The 25,554-nt window shown below is 38.8% G+C and overlaps 2 protein-coding genes and 1 long non-coding RNA gene across 3 annotated transcripts in view; 2 read left to right on the top strand and 1 right to left on the bottom strand.

Moving 5' to 3' along the window:
- The window catches only part of LOC102781435 (uncharacterized), a 159,825-nt gene that overhangs the window by 688 nt on the left and 133,583 nt on the right, over positions 1–25,554 (top strand). Inside the window, exon 2 of the mRNA XM_087838778.1 lies at positions 1,621–1,980. Within this exon, the coding sequence (XP_087694904.1) occupies positions 1,818–1,980 (163 nt within the window). The 5' untranslated portion in view covers positions 1,621–1,817. The remainder of the gene's footprint in view (positions 1–1,620; positions 1,981–25,554) is intronic.
- On the top strand, positions 5,461–6,353 carry LOC148103523 (uncharacterized). Its single transcript, XR_015718600.1, has 2 exons — positions 5,461–5,760; positions 5,836–6,353. It is a non-coding gene; the product is annotated as an uncharacterized LOC148103523 (long non-coding RNA).
- Positions 12,793–20,634, bottom strand: LOC118456099 (uncharacterized). The gene is made up of 11 exons (XM_087838889.1): positions 20,427–20,634; positions 18,711–18,806; positions 18,553–18,585; positions 17,511–17,792; positions 17,072–17,338; positions 15,930–16,235; positions 15,575–15,835; positions 14,712–14,960; positions 14,469–14,531; positions 13,484–13,535; positions 12,793–13,251 (listed from the first exon to the last, which is right to left on the bottom strand). Exons 1-11 carry the CDS (start codon positions 20,632–20,634, stop codon positions 13,203–13,205), a joined length of 1,866 nt encoding a protein of 621 aa, XP_087695015.1. The 3' UTR covers positions 12,793–13,202.

The raw sequence follows: 25,554 nt of genomic DNA, 5'->3' as shown, positions 1-25,554 counted from the left end.
AGAAGCTTCTTCAGTTCTAAAGTCAAATGGTGGAGAGTCCCAGATATAAACCTAGTGGGAGTGTCCCCCCACAGAGGGACAAAAGGACCCCCCTCCCTCTGTGGGGGGACACTCCCACTAGGTTGTGAGAGTGTCATCTACGATGACCTGGATGACTGAGAACCTTCACTGAGAACCTTCACAGACAGTGTACTTGATGATCGCACGGAGTTCATTCACGGAGCCGCCCTTTCTTAATTTAGTGAGAAAAAATCTGGGATTTTTTTTTTTTGGCGTTCTTTGCTGGGTTGGTACTTTTAATTAGAACAGCACTTGGTCTCCGACTGATCAGGGTATCACGAATTCACCAGAACCAAAGTGCACAGACGTACGCAATTTTGAGACAGGGCACGGGAGGATCGACATGGGCATCCTGACTTTATTTCTTAAACTTGTCTGGCTTATATTCTTCTTCTATTCGCATGTTTCTGCCTCCAAAGGTGAGCTTTGCAGGAATTCACACGTTTTATATGTTGTCGAACACTTTGGTTGTTGTACTTATTACAATTCACGCAGCTTGAATTAGCAGTTCGGCTAAACTGACGTTAACACTGGTTAAACACGAGTGTTTAGGTGTAAACCTTATCAACCTTACTTTTAAATGATATACTTAAAGACCGAATTCACCCAGGAGAAAAAAAAACGCACGCAAGTCGCCTAAAACGCTAGGAAGGTTACGTTAGCAGGAAGTTACCTTGTTGGCTATAAGTGCAGGAAAAACATGCTGAAAATTGACCAAAATTAAGGCAAGAGAAGACCCGAGATGATCTATCCACCACACAAAGTTAGTCATTAATGTACTGCTGCATGGTTTAGATTACTGCAATAAAAAGTGATCGTTTTTGGCAAATCCCGAAACGCTGGGCTGTGGTTGCATCTTAATGCAACTTTGGAACAATCTCTGTTGGCTGGCCTGGGAACGTCTTGGTATTCCCCCTGAAGCCAGACCTACATCTAAATCTCCTTCATGTTCTTCTTTGTTTTATCCTCTGTTATTTTATACAAAGTGACGTTTATACCTCTAATGAAAACTCACAAGTGTGAGCTTTGCTTTCATACATGCGTATAAAACTATGGGCATGTACTGATAAGTGAATAGTGATAAGTCAATTGAAATAGATACCCACACCTAGTCACAACACGTCAAACTGTGACCTTAGCTCTAACCACAATCATATTCTGACCCCAAAACCAGATCAGCACAGTCTCTTGGATTATTCTTCAGCATTGTAGCATTGCAGTGATTCCTTTTGTCAGAAATAATCAGAGAAAACACTGGCATGGTCCAGCTTTATGATGCGTCACACTTTTGAACCTGTTTCCTGAACTCCTTGGTTCAAATCTCCAGTGGGGCAAAAACACAAGGCAAAGAGTGCCATGAGTTTGTGATAACAAACATCAGATTGCAATCAATTTTAGCATCCAGTGTCCTGTACTGAATTTAGTAAAGTGACCAGTCATGTCTTTTGCTTTCTTTCTTTCTTTCATTCATATATATATATATATTTTTGTACCTTTTCTCATTTATTGTTGCTATAGAAATGAGTAATTGTACCATTTTACCTATCTGCTCTATTTCAGACACCAAAATCATCCCAGCTCAGTCTGGACAGAACATCACTCTGCCATGTCGAGCGCCAAACAACAACATCATAGTTGTAGAGTGGAGCAGAGCTGACCTGGGAGATGAATATGTCCTTTTGTATCGAGATGAGCAGTTTGATCCAGAAAACCAGCATCCATCTTTTAAGAACCGGGTGGATCTGCAGGACAGACAGATGAAGGATGGAGACGTGTCTTTGATTCTGAAGAATGTGACGATTAATGATAGTGGAAACTATGAGTGTCGTGTCTTCATGAAAAGATCAAACCGCAGGAAGAGAGCTCATCTGAAGACTGACCCCATCAGCATCATCTACCTGAGTGTTGTTGATCCTCCAGGTGAGTAGAGTTGAGTGTGTGTGTGATCAGAGGTGAAGCTGCTTCCTGGTTGTTGATGTTTGTTTCTAAAGATGTTGTTGATGAGACTTTGTAGAAAGCAGCTGGTCTGAGTGATGTGATCAGAGTGCAGTAGATAATGTCTGACAGCAGTTTGAAGAGGAAATGGATTCTGTTCTGTTCTTCACTCATCACCTACCTGACAGCTGACACCTCACACCTGTTTCTCACCTGCAGGTCAGACAGGAGGAGACACTGAGGATGGAGGGAAGGAGGATCCAGTCAGTACAGGACGTTCTGCTCTGGTAGCTGGTCTGTCAGTCTTTGGTGTCATTTGTGGTGTTGTCGCTGCTTTTTTGATCATTTGAAAAATGAAAAAGTCATATTGGTTTGAACAAAAGCCAGTCTGAAACAAAGCTTGTTGCAACACTTTTTTTGTGTTTGTTTTCTTTTTTGGAGGAATAGTAGGGAGGAAGATTTGAAGAAGATGCACAAATCTAATTATAAATAATATGAAAGTAGCAGCAGGGCTGTGCAATATGACCAACATCTGATATCCTGATATAAACATTTCTCATCCCGATAATGATGTATATCACAAAATCTTGTATTTTCTGTAAATTCTGTGGATCTCAGGCAACTCTACCTGTGTGAAGTGCTTTCAGCTGGGCATTATGTACCTGGAGTCGAGTGTTTTCACCGATCTTGAAGCTACACATTTTTAGACATAAATTCTAACATCCGCCTTTTTCTTTGAGTATTGATTACATTGCGTGCTCCGGGGAAAAGCCCGTTCTAACGTTTTAGTCTCAGGTTATTTTTAGCACCTGATGGCTAAAAGACCTTTTTTTTTTCTCCCATCTGTAAATTCTCCTCTTTCACATGATTCTTGTGGAGGTGTTAGAAGAGGTTTGTCGTGTTTGAGTCCGTGGTGGGGACTGTTTTACAGCATAATTTTGCACAGTACAGTACAAAGGTAGCCCCTCGTTTAGGAAGCACTTGTCATGACTGGTCCTTCTGTGTGGAGTATTGTTTGGTATTCTCTGTGCCAGCAGTCACGCGGTGACCTTCCCAATGATTTAAAAAAAAAAGAAAAAAAAAAGCCAGAAACGATGTATTTTGCGAAACCACTAAATAAATGGTAGTGTATAATTTGAAAAACAAAAAAAACCCCAGATGTTTCCATTTCGTCATCATATATTTTGCTGTACGCACAGCCCTAAGTAGCAGTACATGGAGGAGAAATTTTTAAAACACTATATATTTTGACAATGATTGGATATTCAGGTTGATCATATAATAATAATAATAATAATAATAATAATAATAATAATAATAATAACAACAACATCATAATGTGCATTAAATAGAACAGTAAAGCATAGTGTATGTATATGAATGAGAGGGAGAGAGATAAACATTATACAACTATACGTTACATTATACATATATACACATACATAAATTGGGGCCCTTGGTATTTTTTTTTTTATTATTTATTTATTTTTTTGAATTCCAACCTACAGTTTGTTTTGGTTGTCATGTTAATCATTTTTGTTCTGATTCATGTATGTGTGTGTTTCATTTTTATTTTGTAATGAGTAAAAAAAAAAAACCTGTTTCATTCATGATTTGTTAGTCCAGCTTTTGTACTTGAGACATCCTGAGAATTCTAATTAAAGTTGAATTCATTCCACAACAACACTTCAACTTGATTTATTTTTTTACATTTTCTTCTTTGTCAATGTTTTTCCAGCAAACAAAATCTGCCCAGCTTCAATGTTTGCTTAGATTTTAGGATAACAGACAGAAGACGCAAATCAATAAATAACTTGGTGATGAAATAAATTTACTGCATTGACTCCATACAAAATGGAGGTGAAGGCAAAATGGAGGTAGGTCAGTGTGTGGAGGAATTCCCCCTGCATAGTTTCAGTGTGAAACGGGAAGAGTACTGTCCGCTTCGCACGAGAAGGCAAATTGTGAATGATTTTATATGCATTAGCTTTATGTTTTGTGTGACTTTAATTGCACAATGCAAAGTGGTATCTTTGTCTTTGTTTCTGACGCTGACACAAAGCGATTCAGCTTCCTGGAAATTATGCTCAATGGGCCCTTGGCAGCCTTCCAACCTAAACAAAAACAAATTGTTCCTGTAAATTGTGAACTATCAGAAAACAAAAGGGCAATAAATCATAGACTGCTGACCTGCTGCAAATTAAACTGCAAAAATCAGTGTTTGCAGAAGTTGAATAAGAATCTTTGCAACACAAAAACACAATCTGCTTTTTACTCTGCGTGCAGTTGTCAACCTTTCCACTTGTCCTCATTGCACACTTGTTTTTTTTTTTTGGGGGGGGGGGTTTGTGTACAGGACTACTATAAAATTACTTTTCCTTTGTAATTTTATTCAGTTTCTGTTGGATCTATTTGTTCTTATTTTTTATTATTTTGAAATTAGTTAAAGTTTGTTGTTAGTTTACTTATATTTTGGGGTTTATTTATAAGTTATTTGTTGGTTAATATTTTGTTTCAAAGTTTGTTTGATGTTAATTTGTTAAATTAGTCAGGTAGAGCTGTAGGGCCATTTTGTTTTCTATAAATAAAGCAACTGGTATAGGACCAGCATGCACTGGGGTGGGCCTATGGGTTTTTTACCAGAGCAGGAGAAGCAGCAGGAGGTAACAAAAAATTGGATCTTGTTATTGCCAAACTGGATAAATAAACCATAAAACGCAACTTTCAAGTTTGGACAATGGACTTCTTTTGCCTGCGTACAAAATAGTCTCTCAGTGCAGCAGTGGCTTGTGGACTTTTGATTGTGGGATGTTTGATTTGTCAAACAAAGGAATTGCCACTACAGTTCCAATATTGTAAACGTGCATTTACCAAACCACAGCACATTGGTAATCACAATGCTGACTAAGCAGAGGTACAAAGATGTTTGAAACATTAATCACATTCTTTCAGTAACAAGTCATGCTGCCTAATCATACATTATGAACATCGCTCGTTCTAAACAGAAAATGAAGAAAAATACTTAAAATAAACAGATGCTAAACATGTTACTACAAAGATGTTCTTAAATATGACAAAATAACATGTGTAAAACTGTTTAGGCCTGTAGTGTTCTCTTCTGTCTTATACTGAACACAAACTATTTTTTTGGACTGGCACAAATAATTTGTGTGCCTTCTTATTTGATGCAGAACACCTGATTGTTGTGTAAATAGATTTAAATGGTTATATAAAAAACGCCTGAGGCCTTGGCTGCATTATTAGGTAATAGTACCATATAACCTTGTTTGCAAAACTTGTGCATGAAGTTCCCAAATTGATATAAAAATTGTTCGTTTTCAAAAAGTGTGTCCTCCTGAATCGGATTATAAGCTAACAAGCAGCGCTGTGTGTTTGGCAGATGGCAGGTCATGACGGCGAGTTCAACTCTCATCCCACTCATGGCACTTTTTGTTATAAATGCATTCAAAAAATGTTGTCATAAGTGTGCTACATTGGTTGTGCATCAAAATTACTTTAAAAACACTGACAAGACCATGAGCAATTATCTGGAATAACTAATTTTAACATCTTATGTCTTCTTAAATTTTTAGCAACAACACTTAATGTGTTTTAAAAACAAAATGGTAGGTTTATAAATGAGACTGAGTCTTATTTGATTTCCTTGTTTTAGGTCTCAAACATAGTCCAGCATCAACGAACCATCAGTTTGGGTTTCCGATATTTGTTCGCGATGACGAGACCAAACTCTTCTTAACATGTCTGGTGAGTATGCAAATCTACTCAATCTTCAGTTTTGGTTTACAGAGACTTATATGTACTGTTTTTTATTTTGCATAGGATACAGATCCAGTTGAGAGGGTAACCCGAGGTGTTACGTTGGGCATCCTCACTGTTCTGGAGGACTACATGGGACCCAACTCGTAATCCACAGGGGTCAACACTGCCATTGTTTTGGAAGAGGACGTTATTCTTGATGATCTGCCAGACCTTCCCACTGCCTTTGCCTACCTGTTTGACCTACTTTATGGGCTCAACATGGAGTTTCCCAAAGAACTCAAGTACACATTTGTTTGCTGTATGGTAACCAGGTAGAAGAGTTCACATCCTGCCATCTGATGTTTTGAATCTGTTTGTTAGTGACTATCAATCAAGATAGGTTTGATATTCTGTCTGACAATACCACACCTTTAAAATTGGGTAAATAACATTTATTACAAAAATTTGACTTTTTTTTTATTTTTGGAAAAGGACTTTATTTGTGGCTGAATGTTGTCAGTATGTTAAAAATGGCTCATCTCAAAACATTGTCAGTGGTGCAGCTGTGTTTGAACACAATAAAGTTATTTGAAAATCAACATTGTGTAAACATTTATTAATACAACAGGGAAACTATAAAGGATACTTTTTCTAGACTGTAGGAAATTGATTGGCAAAACAAAAAAAAAATGTTGTGTAAACTTTAGGAATTACATTGTTAAAACAATAAAAAATATATTTTGTAAACTTTAGGAAATATGTTGCCCAAACTAAAACTAATACCTTGTGTAAACTTTAGGCAATACATTGCTAAAACAATAAAATATGAGTTAAGAAAAAGCACAGTTATTAATCTTGTAAACACCAAAACATTAGTTGAAGCAACTTTTCTCCTAAACTTGAAATTATAAGTTATCCATCAGAACCTAAAAACGTAAATGCAGTGGGTTGCGGACCAACCGCCTGATTTTTAAGCAAAGAGTCGAGACGCCTGCCTAGCTGCTGTCTTGTCTTGTCTTGCCTTGTTTTATCTTGTGTTCTGATCTGTTGGCTGTCCAGTTTTGTTCTTGCTGCTTTGCCTCGCCTCGCCCCTGGGGGCTTTGGGTCTCACTCTAAGCCCCCTTTTGACTATCGTTTCACTCCAGCTTTCGTGGCTGGTCGGGGCGTTCCTCAGCTGCATATTGGGCTGGTGCTACAAAACTGGTACTGCCTCTCCCTTTTCTCCCAGTTGTGGAGAGCTGCGCGAGACTGAGTGGGGCTACGGACAATCGGGACCAGCACCAGCTGTGGGCTGGCTCGCAGAGTACAAGTATTTCCAATCTGTGCTCTGTGGTGTGTATGTGTGTGTGTGTGTTTTATTGCAGATCTCCGTTTTTCATTTAATTTCTTTTTTTAGTATATAGAGAGCCTGTTTATGTCCCATGTTTTTATCCTTTTAATGTGTATATCTTGTGCTTTTATTTCAGCGAACTGAGGATCTACCAGCGGCCGTGGGACCTTAGGTGGCGGGTCGTTTTCCACACTTGTTGTACAGCACCAGGTGAATAGACTATAGTGGGATTTTTGTGTGGTTTTCTTTTGGTCCACCGCTGCTGGTAAGTCCCAGTTGTATGTTTATTTTTTTGTAATTTGGTACACCATTTTAGACATTTAGTGCGCCGTCCTTGTTGTTTTGTTTTTATTTTTTTAATAAATAAAATTGTATTAATATTTGAGCCGGCCTGAGTGTGCATCCCTGAACCTGTGCAAACGTTGTTGTTTTAATTACATTTCATTTCTAAATTTTATATTTCCTGGGGGCTAGAATTCCCCCCAGGTGGCGTTGTCATTTTATTATTCCTTTTATAACCCCGCCGACCATTTGGTCACACTAACATTGTTTAAACAGTAACAGCTTTACTCCAATATAAGCTAACGTTTACACCGTAACTTTAAGCTAGCACCATAAAGACGGTAAAACACGTCATAATATCTACAAATGCATCTTAAAGCTGTTATATTAGCACTCTGTGTATTACTAACATAACCACATTAACATTATTGACACTCGCTGACTTTTAATAGTCATTCTATAAATGCTGTCCGTTTAAACGGCCTTACCTGTAAACACTGCTGTATCCACCGGATTCCAGCCAGAGTGGATTCTGGAGTCTCCCCACGCTCCTGTAAGTGATCCTCCATCTGGATGGATGATAACCATCTACTAGCAGGAGATGGCCCATAGCTATGGGACTGATTTCTGCTAATAATGCCCATTGTATGGACTGATAACATCCGAAGCGGGTGAATAAAGTCACCCAGTCGCTAGCTGTGCCATTGCCCAGCATACACCACTCCCTCCATCAAAGCAATAAACGATACTAAAGTAATAACTATAATTAATTTATCTGCTGTTTCTCAGGTAGTTAGTTGCATTATATAATTTATTGTGTTCAGTACACCAAGGGCATAGATTTGGTTTTGGCATTGGTGGGGACGGATGCTTCAGCCACCGAACCCTGCCCTGTTTCTTTTTTCCCCTTTTTGTCTTTGCTTCTTGATAAAAAGGAGAAATATACTTGCCTACATATGCTATTCTACATGCTTTTAAACCATTTAAAATTACAATTCATAGTTTTATATGTGAATTATATAATGTTAAATTACTATTAAACAAATGACTAAGTATTTTAGACTTTAGTTTACTTCAGCCATATTCCATATAAATCAGGTGTCATATAAAAATAACTTCAAATAGAGTCATGACAATAAAAGAATATGACTGTAAGGACTTTATAGCTTACTTACAACTGGGCTTGTCAGGCACTCTTCTTGGCTGCTGTGGTTATTATTATATTTACATGCTTCCAGCTCCCATTTCTGCTCGATGACAGCTCGTACTTTTCCTTTTTCTCCCTCCCTCGCTCACAGACCCATAGCGAGTATGACAGTCCATTCTCCCTGCAGCACGGACTACACTGCCTATGATGCTACATTCTTTCGAGCAGTAGCATTCTGTCTATTAGCTTAGCACAACAACAACAACAAAAAGGCCTCTCTCACCCAGGAAACACGAAGAGAGAGAGCGTCACCCTGTAACCATGGCAACCGTAACGCTGCCACCTGGAACAACAGAACGTAGCTGTCAAACAAAACCCAAACAGTCCTGACCCGCCACAATATGAAACAGGGAAGTACCGCCGTGTAATCCATTTATTTCAACAAAGTAACTGTATTCTAAATACCACCTTTTTAAACGGTAACTGTAACGGAATACAGTTACTCATATTTTGTATTTTAAATACGTAACGGCGGTACATGTATTCCGTTACTCCCCAACACTGGAGGTATGAGCATCACAGCCGATGCCTTAGTGTCAAAGTAACTGAGAATAAAACACAGAAAAACAAAAAAACAATCATTTAGTTTTTACGTGTTTTTGGAGTTTGTACGTGTTTTGAAGTTTGTACGTGCTTTGTCTCTAGGGGCCACTGCAATGAATAAATGAATAAATCATGAATAAATCATATAATACAAAACCCAACTAGTCACAGTTCAACTTTTAACTATTTCAATTTTCAGCTTTTTTCTTTTAAACAAACAAACACAAAACACTGCAAACCACAACACAATTAAAATATGAAAACAAAAAGAAGATGCACATTCTCTGTCTGGGCCTGCATGAATAAACTTTCTGAATCCTTTATCATCCGCAACTGAAAATAGTTGTGGATGATTACTATACCTTTCTAATGTGACGCTGTTGTCCCTGGCTCTCTTTCTCCGTCTCTCCCTCCCGCTCTGTTCATGTGCTACTGCTAGTGTTACTACCGCCCCTCCCCCCTCTGCCCAGCGCAAAGCACAAGGCTCGTGTGCAGAGAGAAGCGGAAAAAATTGCGACAGAGAAGGTGAGAGAAAGAAAAAAAAATCCCCACGGCTCGCGATAAGGAGCTGTCGTTCACGTCAAAGATCCGGCTCTAAGAGCCATTTTGTTCGTGACCGACACATCACTACTTGGCGCTATATTATTAATAATTCGAAAGGTAAGCAGGAGGATTTTGAATTGAATGGAATACTTAACAGGAAGCGAATGCAGATCAGCAAGGACAGGGGTAATAGTGACACGCTGCCCACTACCAGTAAGGAGACGACCAGTCGCATTCTGAACAATTTGCAGTCTATGGAGAAGAGTAGAGTTAAGACCGAAGTAATGTGAGTTGCAATAATCCAACCTAGATGTCACAAAGGCGTAGATAAGCTTTTCAAGGTTCCTATGCGGAAACTGTTAAAGGAACCGAGGGCGTCACGGAGTTGGCCACGGCAGATACTACTGTCAAACACGATAATTTCAGTTTTCCTGTGATTTCGAATAAGAGAGTTACCTGCGAGCCAATTTTTGACCTCGCGCATGCACTCGCGAAAGCCATGTAAAGACATAGCGGGATCATCAGTTAATTTGAAATACAATGATGTGCAATGTTATACTTCTCAAAGATTGCGCCTAAGGGGAGCATATACAGTGAGAAGAGCAGGGGGCCAAGGACAGATCCTTGAGGCACGCCGGAGGACACAGGTGCAGCAGAGGAGAAATAAGGGCCAAAATTGATCGAGAAGGACCTATTAGAAAGGTATGACTTAAACTAATCTAGGGCGGCACCTCCAATGCCAACTGTGTGTTCAAGCCTCACTAATAGGATCTTATGATCTACCATATCAAAGGCCGAGGATAGATCTAGTAGGACCAAGACTGAAGAGCGTCCAGAGTCAGAGTCAGGCAATGTCTTTTTTTCGACATCTGCTGAACATCTAGTGTTGTTGCTAGGATCTTTACGTCTGTGAAGGTTCTCAGTCATCCAGGTCATCGTAGTCAAAGGAGCTTGCAAAGAAAAGCGTCTGGACTTCTTTAAGTTACTTGAAGACGTTTCACCTCTCATCCGAGAGGCTTCTTCAGTTCTAAGGTCAAATGGTGGAGAGTCCCAGATATAAGCCTGGTGGGAGTGTCCCCCCACAGAGGGACAAAGGACCCCCTGATGATCCTCTAATCGCCTGAGCCAAGGTGTGGAACTGGGTGTGGGTCCCAATCAGCCAGAGTTTCGGGTGAGTTCATTGTGAAACCTGGCCCCACCTTATCATGCAAATTCCTGAGGTCAGATGGCCCAGGGTGTGAGTGGGCCTTAAGGCGTCTGGGAAGGGATCTCAAAACTGGATTATAGATGGCAGAGAGTTGGTGTCGTAAACCACCGCCTCTGTTCAAAGATGGTCGCTCACAGTGGACATAGATGGCTTCTTTCACTCCTCTTTCAAACCATCTGTCCTCTCTGTCCAAAATGTGAACATTGGCATCCTCGAAAGAGTGTCCTTTATCCTTAAGATGCAGATGGACAGCTGAATCTTGTCCTGTGGAGGTGGCTCTTCTGTGTTGTGCCATGCGCTTGTGAAGTGGCTGTTTGGTCTCTCCAATGTAGAGGTCTGGGCATTCCTCGCTGCACTGTACAGCATACACCACATTGTTAAGTCTGTGTTTTGGCGTTTTGTCTTTCGGGTGAACCAGTTTTTGTCTGAGTGTGTTGCTGGGTCTGAAGTACACCGGGATGTCATGCTTGGAGAAAACCCTCCTGAGTTTCTCTGATACACCGGCTACATAGGGGATGACAATGTTGTTGCGTCTGTCCTTCTTATCCTCCCTCGCTGGTGTCTGATCTTCTTTTCTGTGCCTCTTTGCTGACTTTAAGAACGCCCATTTAGGATAGCCGCACGTTTTGAGTGCTTCCTTTACATGTGTGTGTTCCTTCTTTTTCCCTTCAGGCTTAGAGGGAACATGTTCTGCCCGGTGGTGTAGGGTCCTAATTACTCCAAGTTTGTGTTCCAGAGGGTGGTGGGAGTCAAACAGGAGGTACTGGTCCGTGTGTGTGGGCTTCCGGTAAACTTCGATGTTGAGGTTGCCATTCTCTTCAATGTGCACAGCGCAGTCCAGGAAAGGCAAACAGTCATCCTTTGTGTCTTCCCTGGTGAACTTGATGTTTTTATCCACTGCGTTAATGTGCGCAGTGAAGGATTCCACTTCTTGTGTCTTGATTTTGACCCAGGTGTCATCTACATATCTGTACCAGTGGCTGGGTACTCTTCCTTTGAAAGAGCCAAGAGCCTTCCTTTCCACTTCCTCCATGTAAAGGTTGGCTACAATAGGTGACACGGGGGAGCCCATGGCACAGCCATGTTTTTGTCTGTAATAGCCTTCGTTGTATTTGAAATATGTAGTGGTGAGGCAGAGGTCTAACAGTGTGCAAAACTGATCGGGTGTGAAGTTGGTCCTGTCTTCCAAGGAGTTGTCTTCTTGTAGTCGTTTTCTGACAGTCTCCACTGCCTCCGTGGTGGGTATGCACGTGAAGAGAGAGACTACATCAAAGGACACCATGGTTTCATCTGAATCCAGGGTAAGTTTCTGGACCTTGTCAGTGAAGTCGGTGGAGTTCTTGATGTGGTGTGGGGTGTTCCCCACGAGAGGAGCAAGGATGGTAGCAAGGTGTTTTGTTTTGCATGATAAGGTGGGGCCAGGTTTCACAATGAACTCACCCGAAACTCTAGCTGATTGGGACCCACACCCAGTTCCACACCTTGGCTCAGGCGATTAGAGGATCATCAGGGGGTCCTTTGTCCCTCTGTGGGGGGACACTCCCACCAGGCTTATATCTGGGACTCTCCACCATTTGACCTTAGAACTGAAGAAGCCTCTCGGATGAGAGGTGAAACGTCTTCAAGTAACTTAAAGAAGTCCAGACGCTTTTCTTTGCAAGCTCCTTTGACTAGGATCTTTACGTTTACGAGCTATTATTGTTCAAATGTAGTGGTTGTGGATGTCTTTTCAACACATTTTAATAAATGACAATTTCAACCTGGTTACAAACAAATAACTTGATTAACTAACATAAACAAACCAGTCAAAGAAAAACAAGAAAATGTTAAATAACCAAAACAATTACCCACATGTACTTATTAAATATATAGGCTAACACGTAATTAATCATGTTTGTTTATACATAACCCACATTCATATGCATCTTGTTGATAACACCACATTAATGTTTATATTTGTAAATTAATAAAAATATATTTATTAATCATGTAAATTCCCTGCACCTGTAATAGACATCCATAACATCCAAAAAATTACTCAGTTAAAATCCAAATGTTCAACATCATATTGACCTTCAAGTTGGGTCACGGTTGGGCTTTCAAATTTTGGAACTAGCTTGGTTGTGTATAGATGTACAGAATTATTCTTGGACCGACGGACCCAATAATGACATGATCTGCAAGTCTAGAGCTGGAATTCCTTTTTTTGTGCCATATTTGTAGATAATAGTGTATAGACTATGAGGTCTGTATTTTATGTATTATCTTCAAACAAACTAACTGTGGAAAATCTGAAGCGTATCTGATATTTGTGTAGCAGAGGAGCAACAGTGGGTTCACAAAAGGATTCTTTTTTGCTTCGCATCTACAGCTCTCCTCACTGACCTGTAAAACATCCACATAAAAACATAGAAAGTTTTATGATGTCATGATGAGCCAAAACCTGAAATCCTTTAATCAAAAAGCCTTATATATATATATATATATATATATATATATATATATATATATATATATATATATATATATATATATATATACATATATATATATATATATATATATATATATATATATGTATATATGTATATATGTATATGTGTGTGTGTGTGTGTACCATTTCCAGTGTCTTCCATTTTTGTTTGCTGCTTCATAGACAGCAGCACTACCTAAAAAAAATAAATAAATCCAGCAACAATTATTTTAATGTCATTAGACTGAATAAATAACAACAACAACTTTTATTGTATAAATAAATCCAGAACTGTGCAATATTTTCATACTGTGAGTCTTTTTAAATTAAAATCTTCTTCATTTGGCTGCTCACTTTAAGAGCCACCACAACACATTATCTGACTCCATCTCAGCCTCCCTGTCATTCTCCACAGTCACACCAACCCTCTACATACTCGACTAGTTATGGATAGATGACACCTTATGCACTTTATCCCCCTTACTGTGTCGATACTGTGTTGGCATGTTACTTGATATGTGCTGAATTGTAAAAAACAAAACAACCCCCCCCCCCCCAAAACATTTCAGGCTACTGGGATCCCAGATGATCCCAGACTGGAGAAAATCATGTTTTCTCTCCACTTGCATTGTTTAATGGAGGATAAAAAGCTAGCACCTCTCCTCTTCGTGATTCGGAAATTGCAGTCAATTTGGCTCGGTCATATGATTTTTTTTTAAAGCTATACACGCACTGATGAATCTTCTTCTATGGTCCTCTGCTTTACCTCCTCTAGGGCAGCTCCATCTTCAACTCCCTTTGTCCACTATGCCCACTGTCTTCTGCACATATCCAAACCATCTCAGTCTCACCTTCGATCTTCTCATCCTGAGCTGATCCTCTGATGTACTCATTTCTACTCTTGTCTATCCGGGTCACTCCCAATGAAAATCTTAATATCCCAAATCACCCCTGACACATTGTCAAACATGTCCTGCTCCACCCTCACACACGTCTCTGTCACTTCTGACTTCCACCAGCAGAACCACAGTTCCTCTCTTGGCACCATATCATGTCACTTAAAATTTTGACTTGTAACGCAGCCTCAGTCAAAATTAAAAATTTAATAATAACAGATTTAAGTACTGACCAGGATGAAGGGGGCTGTTTTCACTACTTTCACTCTGGCTGAAGATTTCAGGTGGTACAGTAGCTATTGTGATAACAAACATTTAAACAGTATTAAGTGACACTATATGAGACATTCTCCCAAAAAATAGAACAAGATTATTTCGATGCTCATATATGTGCTAATATAGCAAATGACAACTGAGTTCCTTCTCAAAGACTACGATTATTTAAAAAAGAAGTCACATTTTCAAATGCTACTCACACTTAACGGTCATGTAACGCGATGGTGACTCTTTTCCTGAGTACTGACACTTGTAGAAACCTTCATCAGACTTTGACACTGCCAAGAAGTTCAGCTCCTCTCGGGAATCATTTTGGATAAGTTTGTCATTGTGATAAAAAGCCACATTGGGAAAGATTTTTTTTCTTCTCAAGTTGCAACTAAGACTAACAAAAGTTCCCTCATTCACAGGATCAACAGGGATCACCATGAGAGGGCCAGAATAAAAGTCTGCAAAACATACAAAATATATTGTTTCAAATGGATCAGCTGGTGCTGGATTTTAGAAAATAAAAAAGAGGGAAAAAACATGTGCAATAATAATTACTGAATGATCAAATGTCTTATAGCTTATAGCTAAATATCTGATATGTGACTTATAAAAATAAAAAATAAAAAAATCATCCTTTCTTTTAGCTCATAGAGCCCTTTCAACTGTCAAGTGTGTACTCTGTCCCAGTGAGATCTGAGATACTATTCAGCCTCAGCTCCAACTTCTCAAACTCCATCTGCTTGTATGGGGAGTACAATTACATCATAATCTTATGGATGGATGGATGGATGGATAGATAGATAGATATTTTGCTCCTTAATTGTTCATTTCAAAAAAGGAAATATGAAATGTGTATTTACTGCTGGTACTTCAAAAATTTTGGTAAATTAATTTATAAAACATAATGAAATAAAAAAACAAGAGTATTATGCTGCTGAGTTGAGATTCCACAAATAAAATAATCTTTACATTTCTGCCTCTTTTTCCATGAAAGAATCGCTTAACATACATAGTGATAGAAATATTCATGAAACTAATAACACAAAAGGGAAAAAAAAACCATTCTACAAACCTTGTAAAGTGATGTTGACTGCATTGCTGAACTCTTTTAACATAGACTCACACCAGTACACTCCGTCATCTGAATATGTTGTGTCGATTGTGCATACAGATTCTCCTGGCTGCCAAAAGTTGCTACAATATGGCCGGCCATTCTCTGGGAACTTCCTCACTCTCCATGAAGGAGAGTTTCCCTTACAAGTCAGTTTGACAAAGTCATTGCCTAATCTTTGCACTACAGGGCCGACTGTGAGAGACGCTGCTGATGAAGCATCTGAAAAACAACATGGATCAATAAGTGAAAGCTCAGGAAGAACACATAAAAACTAAGCATCATTACAAGTATTGAGAGACAGAAAGAAACTGACCAGCAGACCAGACAAACTTTGGATCGCTGTAGTAGGTGTAGTAGTAGTTGCTTCCTCTTTCTGCTCTGCACACATATGCTGCTGTGCTTGTCTGCCCAGTAATGATGTACGAACTCTGAGCAGTCTTGCTGCCATCAGGTAGCAGCCCATATGTGTAGGGCTCCTCTGTTATTTTATAATAAGGAACAGCTTTATACCAGGAGAAGCTCCATCCTTCAGAAGGATATTCAACCTCACAGTTCAGAGTTACTGAGGCTCCAGGACTGAGCCATGAGGGAGACACAGTGAGGAGAGGATGCAGTTTAACTGTTGAAACAAGATTTTTTATTATTACATTTTTTTTTTTAGATTAGGCTTTTTTATTTATGTATTTTTTTAAATATTATTGCTAGACGATGGTTCTGCAAATCAGGCCAGGTTCACTCTGCCCTTTTGAACACTAATCTTATCACTCTAGTTTAGTGTCTGTTCACTTTTGAATAAAAACATTTAAATAACTGGATGAAAACATGTAAATAAATATCACCAAATCTTGACAGTGGAATTACAAACTGTACCACTGTCATACATAATACTAATTTTATTGTTGTCATTTCAACCACACCATGTCACAATACGCTGTGTGTGGCACACATAAAGTAACACACTGGAGAACACAATAACAGACACTGAGATACAACTGGAAAAAACACGACATTTAGATGTGACAGACTGGGAGGGAGTAAAAAAAGGGAAATATGCACAAAGATGCTGAAGACAGAACATGGAGATCAGACAAGGACAGACTAGACATGAAAAAGGGAACCAACATAAAACAAGAAGTCCAGTGCTATAGCTACCAAATTCAGAAAAAAACACATTCTAGAACTAGAACATACATAATTTCTTAACTCCAAGGCAAAGAATCATACGTTCAGAACAAACTCAAAATACTGGGTTATTATTTATTGAATCAGTCAAGTGACTGGACTTCTTTAAGTCTCTTGAAGAAACTTAAAGAAGTCGAGTTGCTTTTCTTTCCACGCTCCTTAGATTACCATGTCCTGGATGAATGAGAATCTGCACAGACAAGTTATCGTATGTCTTTTTTTAATGCTAATTTGGATGAAACAGTTTATATGGATGAAAGATGGCCAACTTACATGATACAGATACTGGAATGACATTACTCCACTGTGTGAAGGAAAGATCTGTTTTGCCTCTGCATTGATAGTCTCCATTGTCTTCCCAACCAACATTGTAGAATGTTCTTTCATTGGTTGTATAATATGTGGTAAACCTTTTTGGTCTCCAATCATAGCTCCAGTAAGTTCCTTCACCTCCCTGGATGTCACATCTGACAGTGAATGTTTCACCCATGTATATCTTAGTCCAGTTGGGCTTCAGGGTCAAAATGGCCGTAATAGGAACTGTTCACATAAAATATTAAATTTAAAGAAAAACAGAAGCATCATCTAATTCAGTCCAATTAAATTTATTTACGTAGCGCCAAATGATGCCAACAATTGCATTATATACAAAACTAAGGACAGATCACATAACTTTAACTTCCATGGCTAAGAGATAAATAGCAGAACTTACGAGTGTCTTCAATGATGGCAGCATTACTTTGGTGTGTGATGCTACCTGAATCGCTTCTTCCTCTGCAGTGGTAGATACCTCCCTGTGACACATTAATAGCTTTCTTCCCTTCATATTCTGTCATCGGCTCGTCTTTAGAGCCATATGTGGCAGCTCGGTACCACAAAATGGTCCAGTTGTCAGAGCCCTCCACAAAGCAGCTCAGTGTCACGTTGCCCCCTAGTGGTATCTCATACGTCATTGGTCTCAGTATGGCAGTGGGTGTGTCAAAAGGGTACTTAACTTTTCCAGTAGTATTTAGAGAAAAGCAAAGAGAGAGATATTTATTTTAAAAGCTGTTGTTTCAGTTATTTTATCTTCACAACAAAAACAAAACAGTGTAAAAAAGCAGCATAAAACACAATGTTCAACTTATTCTGCCAAAATAATAACTTGCACTGAAATTGTCCAAATTCGGATGTTAGGGGTATGTATAACTCTGAGTTTGTTAGCTTTCCCTAACACCACATATAACAGTGGCTGTTTTATCATGAGTCCAGCTGGGTCTAGGACCTCAATAAACTGAATATGAACTGTTTACATAAAAATATCCATTTAGGAGATGAAAAAAACAAAACAAAAAAACAACAACGTTGGTCTTTATAACATAACAATAAATGCAAATGAGCTAGCTGGGTCACTATTTATGCATGTGTTGTTGTTTGTAAGACAACAACACATGCATAAATAATTATGTAAGCAACTTAAATTTATAGTCTTTATTTTGTACTAGGTTTTTTTCTTCTTTTTATTTCTTCTCATATTTATTCTGCTCAATATTAGAGGCTTTTGGTGTCTTTGTGATAATAGCACACTTTAGCCAGTGTTAAAACTACTCTTCATGCTGCCACAATTTGAGACAAGCTACTCATCGTACAGTGCAGGTACATAGAATTAACTGTTACATATGTACAAGATAAATACAGAGAAAATGTAATGCTAATTGTAACTTAGAGTGTGGATAGTTTATATATTATAAAAGAGAAAGAAAACAACTTCTTACCTTGAGCATCATCAGAGAAAAGTGCTGCAAGCTCTGTAGCAAAGATTAAATCAGGACATTATCAAATTAGCAGACAATCAAAATCATTAGACGATGGAAAAAGGGAAGATTTACAAACACACACACACACACACACACACACACACACACACACATACTGGTATGGGTGGTATGCTTTCCCCTTTTCTCAAACACTGCTAGACGAAGTAGTCTTTCCACAGGTCCTGGACTCCTGAATGTATGGCTGCGCTGTTCTAAAAAGTATGGGAAAAAAATGGGTCACTTCAAAGCTCTTACACTCTGTATGGAAGTTAATAAAATCTAAAACACACCAACTGGACATTTTGAATTTAGGCAAATATGTTGTTCATAAGGTCAAAACAAACAGTTTATAAGGACTTTAAAGGGACAATGGTGTCATTTATTAAATCCCACCTCATTGACATAAATGCACCTTTGACATAACTGTGTTATTGGAACAGCAGTATTTTATTGACAAAAATGTGATTTTGCTAAACATTGCCAAATCTCGTTTGGCTCTTGGCGAAGGCGGTCACACTTTTTTCCTCTCCTCCTCTCCCTTAGCTTCCCTGCTTAGCCTCTATGTCCTTGTCTAGTCTTGTGTTTTTTGTATTACTTTTCCCTGGAACACTCTCTCACAGTATGTTTCTAAAACCTAAAAGAGAATTATGGATTTGATAAACTGGTCCCTGAATGCTATTGACACCCTTTTCTCAACGAGAAGTCTGGGCTCAGGAGAACCCGAGTGCCCTGGAGGGACTTTCCCTGCCGGATACACGATGGACGGGTGGCAGAAATGGAGAATCATGTGCCTGGCGGGACTGTCGATCGAAGACACTGAAGATATCTACCTATTTGGAACCATGATAACAGGGTTCTTGCTGATTGGAGCTGGCTTGGCCCTGACTTATTGAAGAATTAGGAAAGCGGAACCGGCTGTTCAAACCCCCACAAGGCTGCCCGTTATACTCAGAATAAGACCTCTGAGCGCAAACTGGATCACATCTTGGAGCAGCTCACTGCGGTCGTGAGTTCTCAGAATCGGCTCTTTGAGCACAAGAATGACAACATCACGGAGGGCAACCTGCATGTGGCGAATAAAGCCTTGATTGATTGATTAAAATATATAAATCAAAATATATTAAAAAATATTGTGAAAATAAAGAAAAAAAAAGTTACTCTGGTTTTACAAAAGCTTTTTTCTTGTTTGAAGAACAGCTGGAGGGCTGTAGTCATAGTTGGTTCTTGTTCCCATCTCCACACAGGATCCTTGGATTTCAGAGTGGTCATTGGGTTCTTGGTCAGTGTTCTCACTAAAGCCAGTCTATGTCAACTGCTCAGTTTGGGCAGCTGAATAGTTCTTACAACTGTCCTATTTGTGCCAAACCTCTTCCATTTGAAAATTATGGAACCATCAGTAGGGCAGAACATTTTCTGCAGCCTTGCACAGAGCTTTGCATTGTAAAAGCTCTATAAAGAGGTGTATGCCTTTCCATATCATGTCTAATCAGTTTTGGTCCACAGGTGTACTCCAGTCAAGCTTTGGAAGCATCTTAGCAATGATCAATTCATTTATTTTATTTCGATTACAATTTATCTTCATGAGATACTGAGAGTAGATTATTAAGAAAAAAATGAAATTGAATAACTCTTGCATCAAGATTCAACATAAAAAGGTAAACAAGGATATATGCAAAGAATTAATTATTTGAATTGAATGCAAAACCAACATTTATCTAATAAGAGTCGTCATGTAACTCAATGGAAAGTTAAATCATAAGCCAACCCTCCTGACTCGTTGTTCCTCTTTCCTCTGTAAGAACGCATTCAAAACGACTGGTGCATGTGTTTACCTGAAAGTGCTATGAGAGCAGATAGGAAGAGCAGGGGGTGGAGCATCTTGTAGGGAGACAGCTGACAGGGAACTATAAGACAACAATGATCGAAACCACTAAATAGAAAGTCAAAGCCACATTCTGAACAGTGCACATTATTTAAAAAATGATAACATGACAACAGACTCAGTGTTTGAACAAAGAAAGTGTAATGATCTGAATTCATCTCTAAAATCTGATTCCTCACACTGATATTTCACACATTTCCCTAGACTGGAAGAGAACTTAATTTGCTCTTTTTGTAATAGTTTAATAATCAAATCCAAAGGTTTAAAGCGTTCCTCGCCCAGCATATTTACTATAAAATGTCTGTCACACAGTCACCTCATTTTTTTCTGTAAATACCAGGCATGTTTCATTTCTGGGATGTAGAGTTTGGAGTTCAACTCAAACATAACCAGCTGTGTGTCTGTGATAAACACACTTGTGTTGTGGGTGAAAAGTCACTTCTTGATTCTGCCTCAAGCAACAGAATAAAAAAAAAAAATCAGTTACATTTTTTAAATGAGTCACTTAGTGCAAATCTTTGCAGAGCAAACAGTTCTTTTTAATGCCATCCTAGATTCCTTACAAACAAAACTGGGATTAAGCAACAAAATATGAAAACTAACATAACATAAGATCTACATATACCTTGACTGACTCTGTTAAAAGTCACAGATTAATTTCGGGCAATCGTTAAAATATAATTTTACACAGAGGGATGGAGTTCAGTAAAGTATTTTGTTTTTGCACTCATTTTTGCACTCATTATTTAAAAGTGTTTTTTAAAAAGTTACTTCCTGTTATTTCTCCAGATGATGCCACAGAGCTGCCTTTGGATCTCTGTGTTTTTATTGTTTCGCTTGTGCAGCTTGTTTACAGTCCTAAAACTGATGTGTTTCCAGTAGAACTCTCTACTGCAATGTGGATGTAAGTAAGTAGGTAAAGTTTATTTAAATAACGCTTTTCACATATATAAAAGTTTAAAAATAAAAGACAATATTGAAAAGAGATTCATGTTAAAACTGAATAAGAATAAATAAGTACAGGTACTGGTGTGCTGAGGAGTAGACTGCGGCTCATCTTACCTTGGCTCTGATGAAGGCTGCTGTTCAGAAGGCGATCCTGGTGCAGCTGGACAGATTTGTTTGTGAGGACAGCTCTGTTTATGTGCGTCCTCTCCTTTGTTCACGCCAAGGATAGGATGGGTGGAGGTGTAGTTCACAGTTGAGCTGCCTGATGGGAACCTCCCACTGATGATTCATTACGTAAAATCGAGGGCTTGACTGCTCCAATCAGAGAGCATACTTAATTGCACCTCTGCTTAAAAGGGTAGCAACAGAGTTAGCTGGATAACTTCTATAACTCACAGTACTTTGAGTATTGCTAGTGTTTTCTGCAAATATTGCAGCTTCATTTTTCCATTTTAGTTCCTCAGTTCTCATTTTCACTGATCAGTGTTCCTGGTAACTGACTGGAGCATATACAACTGTAGATAAACTCCTCTGAATTGATGGCTGTGACTGGTTAATGTGTGATATTAATTACACATCGCCAGACTTCATAGCAATCAACAGATCCTGAAATCCTGCCCAACTAATAAAATGGGTGGGCTTTGGAACATGAGAGGCCTTTTAGGCTACTTTTAGGTTATTGTAAGACTGTGACTTAAGTGTCATTAAAACCATTAAGATTTTGTAATATGTGAAGTCAAAATAAAATAAAATGAAAAAACATCTGCTTTATATGTTACGTCTGATGTTGGTATCATCACAGTTAAAGTGGGATTTGGCAGATTTCCAACCCTTACCCGTATTTTAAGTTTAACCTGCCAAGTACTGTGACGACTTCTGTCAGCATTCTGTCACTCTGAAGATTCTTCAGTGATAAGTCAGCGATGATTCCTGGAGCAGGGGTGCATTCCTTTTACTCATGCTAAAGTGAGCAGTAGCACTGTGTGCATAAACCCTGCTTTTCACCTGCTGTATGTGCAATATATATGTGTGGTATTTATTGAACTTAAAGCAAAGAATATGAAATAAACCATCTGTCAGCCTGGCTGTAGCACAAAAGACACTCTGCTATGAATGCCAGTTTGTGCCTCTTTATGAGGTTCATGAGTCCTACAGCTTTGGTGTCACTATTGCAAATAAAGTTAAAAGTAGTTAAGTGACCAACACTAGTGTAATTTACTAAGAACTGCAGTATGTAAAACCAAAAACCCCCAAACTCTAATGTTGCACTTGATGTGGGTGTGATCATGGGTTAAAGTGTAACTGGTTGCACAGCCAATCGTGGCTGCTTAGGAACTCTTAGCCAGCATAAAGCCAATGTAAAGGGAGAATCTGCCAAATAATAAAATTATTAAAAACTTGTAGATGTTAACAGTTGCACTGCAAACAAATCAGTCAAATCAGAGCCTGATGTTCCACTCCTTGTAACTCGTGTAGTTTTGATGCCAAGCAACTACACATACAGTCATACAGTGCTGTGCAGAACTCTTGAGCCTCCTCTCACTTCTTAATTTCATCTTCAAAACAATTTTTTTTAATTTTTAAAGTGCTCTTGAGTGATATTTATAGGCTTTCTAAAGGTTTTTCAGTTTTTTCTTTGGACATTAGCAGGTTTTTCACTTTGTTCCAGTCCCATCCATGTATTCAGCTATTTTCATAAGACTCTTTCATACAGTTTGGCAGGAAGGTGCACAAGTTGACTCCCAAAGAGCTGAATACTATCACAGCATAGTGTGCAGGATTTCCTGAAGAACTGAGAAAACGGACCAGTGGAGGAGAAAAGAAGTATCAGGCTTGAAAAACAAATTTAATAAATTCATGTGTAGGCTGGTTCTCAGGAGGGTATATAATATAATCTACAACAGAAAATGAAGAAAAAGAAATTAAGAATATGATCAAGTAAAAGGATGGGACAGAAAATTAATAAAATAAATCTGCCGATATACAAAGAAGCACTTTGAAAGATCTCCAGAAAACCTGTGGAACTACTTATCAACACTACTTGAAAACATAGAGAGGAATGTCTGGCTTCTTGGTAGGAAAAGATGAAGAAGTGACAAGTGAAGGGTGGATCAAGAACACTAAACACTACTGTGCATTTCTTTGCTGTACATTCTTCCTGGGTGAAACATTTGACTTCAGTGCTATGTACTAAAACAAAGTGCAACACGAACTATGTCATGCCAAGCTTGTACACTTTGTCAAGACCCGAGTGGCAGCATTCAGTCACTCAGAGATACGTCTCAGAGATAAGTCTCAGAGATAAGTCAGTGGTGGCACAGCTCATTCCTGGAATTCAGTTTGCCATCATTTGCTCTATTTTCCTGAAGAGAACATGTTGTTCTAGTAGATTTGTTTAAGTGGTCTTCAGTAATAGTTCTTACCTTGACTTACAGTCCTGACAGTGGTGCTATTTAAAAAAAAACAATGTTTGTTGCCACATGAAGAATGCATTGGGGTTTCATCAATACTGAAGTTGCATTAAACTAAGTCACGGGGTGCAGCACTGTATCCTGGGAATAGATGAACTACATGTGGTCATTGTGAACTTGCAGAGTTTGTCATGATTAGGCTGTGTGCAGGCAGGATGAGGACCCAAACGCAAGCTCACGGAGGCAGGAATGAACTCAAAACACAGTTTTATTGCTGACGGAAGTTAAGGCGATACAAAATAATATGAAACTAAACTGGGAAGTCATAAAGGAACTGACTCACGAGGAACCACACAGAGGGGCACACAGTCATGACGGAGAACGCAACACTGAACTGAGGGAGACATAAATACACAGAGGGTTAATGAGGGAAGTGGGAGCACACGGTGAACACAGCTGACACAGATAATCGTAACGAGACAGGGCAGGAGTGAACACAACATGACGCATACTGACGAGAGACTGTCAAAGTAAAACAGGAAGTACACAGAGGTTCAGACAGGAGGTGAGAGAGCATGGGGAGAGCCATAAGAGAGACATAAGGGCAGGGGAAAACATGGAATAAAACACAAGGAGGGGAAACGAGGGCTCACAGATACACACAGGGCGTAATCAAATAAGGAACATCTTAACAGAACAACCTAGGAACCAAGGCATGAATAAAGAACAAAATACAAAACACACGACAACTAAGAATACTGGGCCAACATGGCCCAGGACCATGAAATTGTTACTCATTATTACGTGTACATTTTTCACCTCAATACACAGACTCAGATATCACTTGTTATCTAAGTAGGCGAGCTCACCAGTGAGTTAAACTGTCCAAATGCACAGCAGATATAAACATATTTGTAGGTTGGTTAAAAAATAATAATTTGGATCTCTGTGTAATTTTTGCTTTTCACAATTAATTGGATATTTTTTTCAATAACTCGTTCAATAACAGAGAATAGGTTCCTGTGAGAAACTATGTGCTCAGTATTGCTTCTTGCTTCTTTTCCAGTGGGAGTAATGTTAGTAGATATGTTTCTACAGCAAGAAGACATTAAATTAAACACTTGTAGACTAAACACCTCTTTTGCAATGCACCATGTTTTTGACTTTGTCTGTTGAAGGTCCATCCCATTTTGTTAAGCAGGTAAAGTTTTCAAACTATTTATTTTATATAAATTTTATATTTAGATTTATTACAGATATTTTATGCTGCCTGTAACATTGTTCAACGTGACAGATTTGGTGGTGAGTCAGTGGAAGGACACACAGATCTCTAAAAGGTAGATAACCTGACTGCCTGAGGTATTAGGAAGAAATTATTGCCAGACAAAAAAAAAAAACAAACACATTGTGGGTGAGTGGCTGAAGTCAGTTGGGAAACCGCACACAAAATTAAATACATGAAAACATGTCAGTACCTGTAAGATGCCTTAATTGGCAGTTCTTTATGTTCACTATTTGATAGCAAACCTTTCTGTTTTTAATATAAGAGAATTTCAACTTATTAGTTACTTTGATTAAGTTTTGTCTTAGTATGTTCTTGTGTTGCACATTTTTGACACATTTTTTTTGTACCTGACTGTGGTTCAGCACAGAGGAAGTGAGCTGGAGGTGGTTTGATTACTGCATGACTGCATCAGTAATCAGTCTGCTTTAACCACA

The sequence above is a fragment of the Neolamprologus brichardi genome, chromosome 3 (genome assembly GCF_056152115.1).
Source record: "Neolamprologus brichardi isolate AB-2024 chromosome 3, ASM5615211v1, whole genome shotgun sequence".
NCBI lineage: Eukaryota > Metazoa > Chordata > Actinopteri > Cichliformes > Cichlidae > Neolamprologus > Neolamprologus brichardi.
The sequence above is the reverse complement of the archived record's forward strand: the minus strand, read 5'-3'. Positions and strand labels throughout refer to the sequence as shown.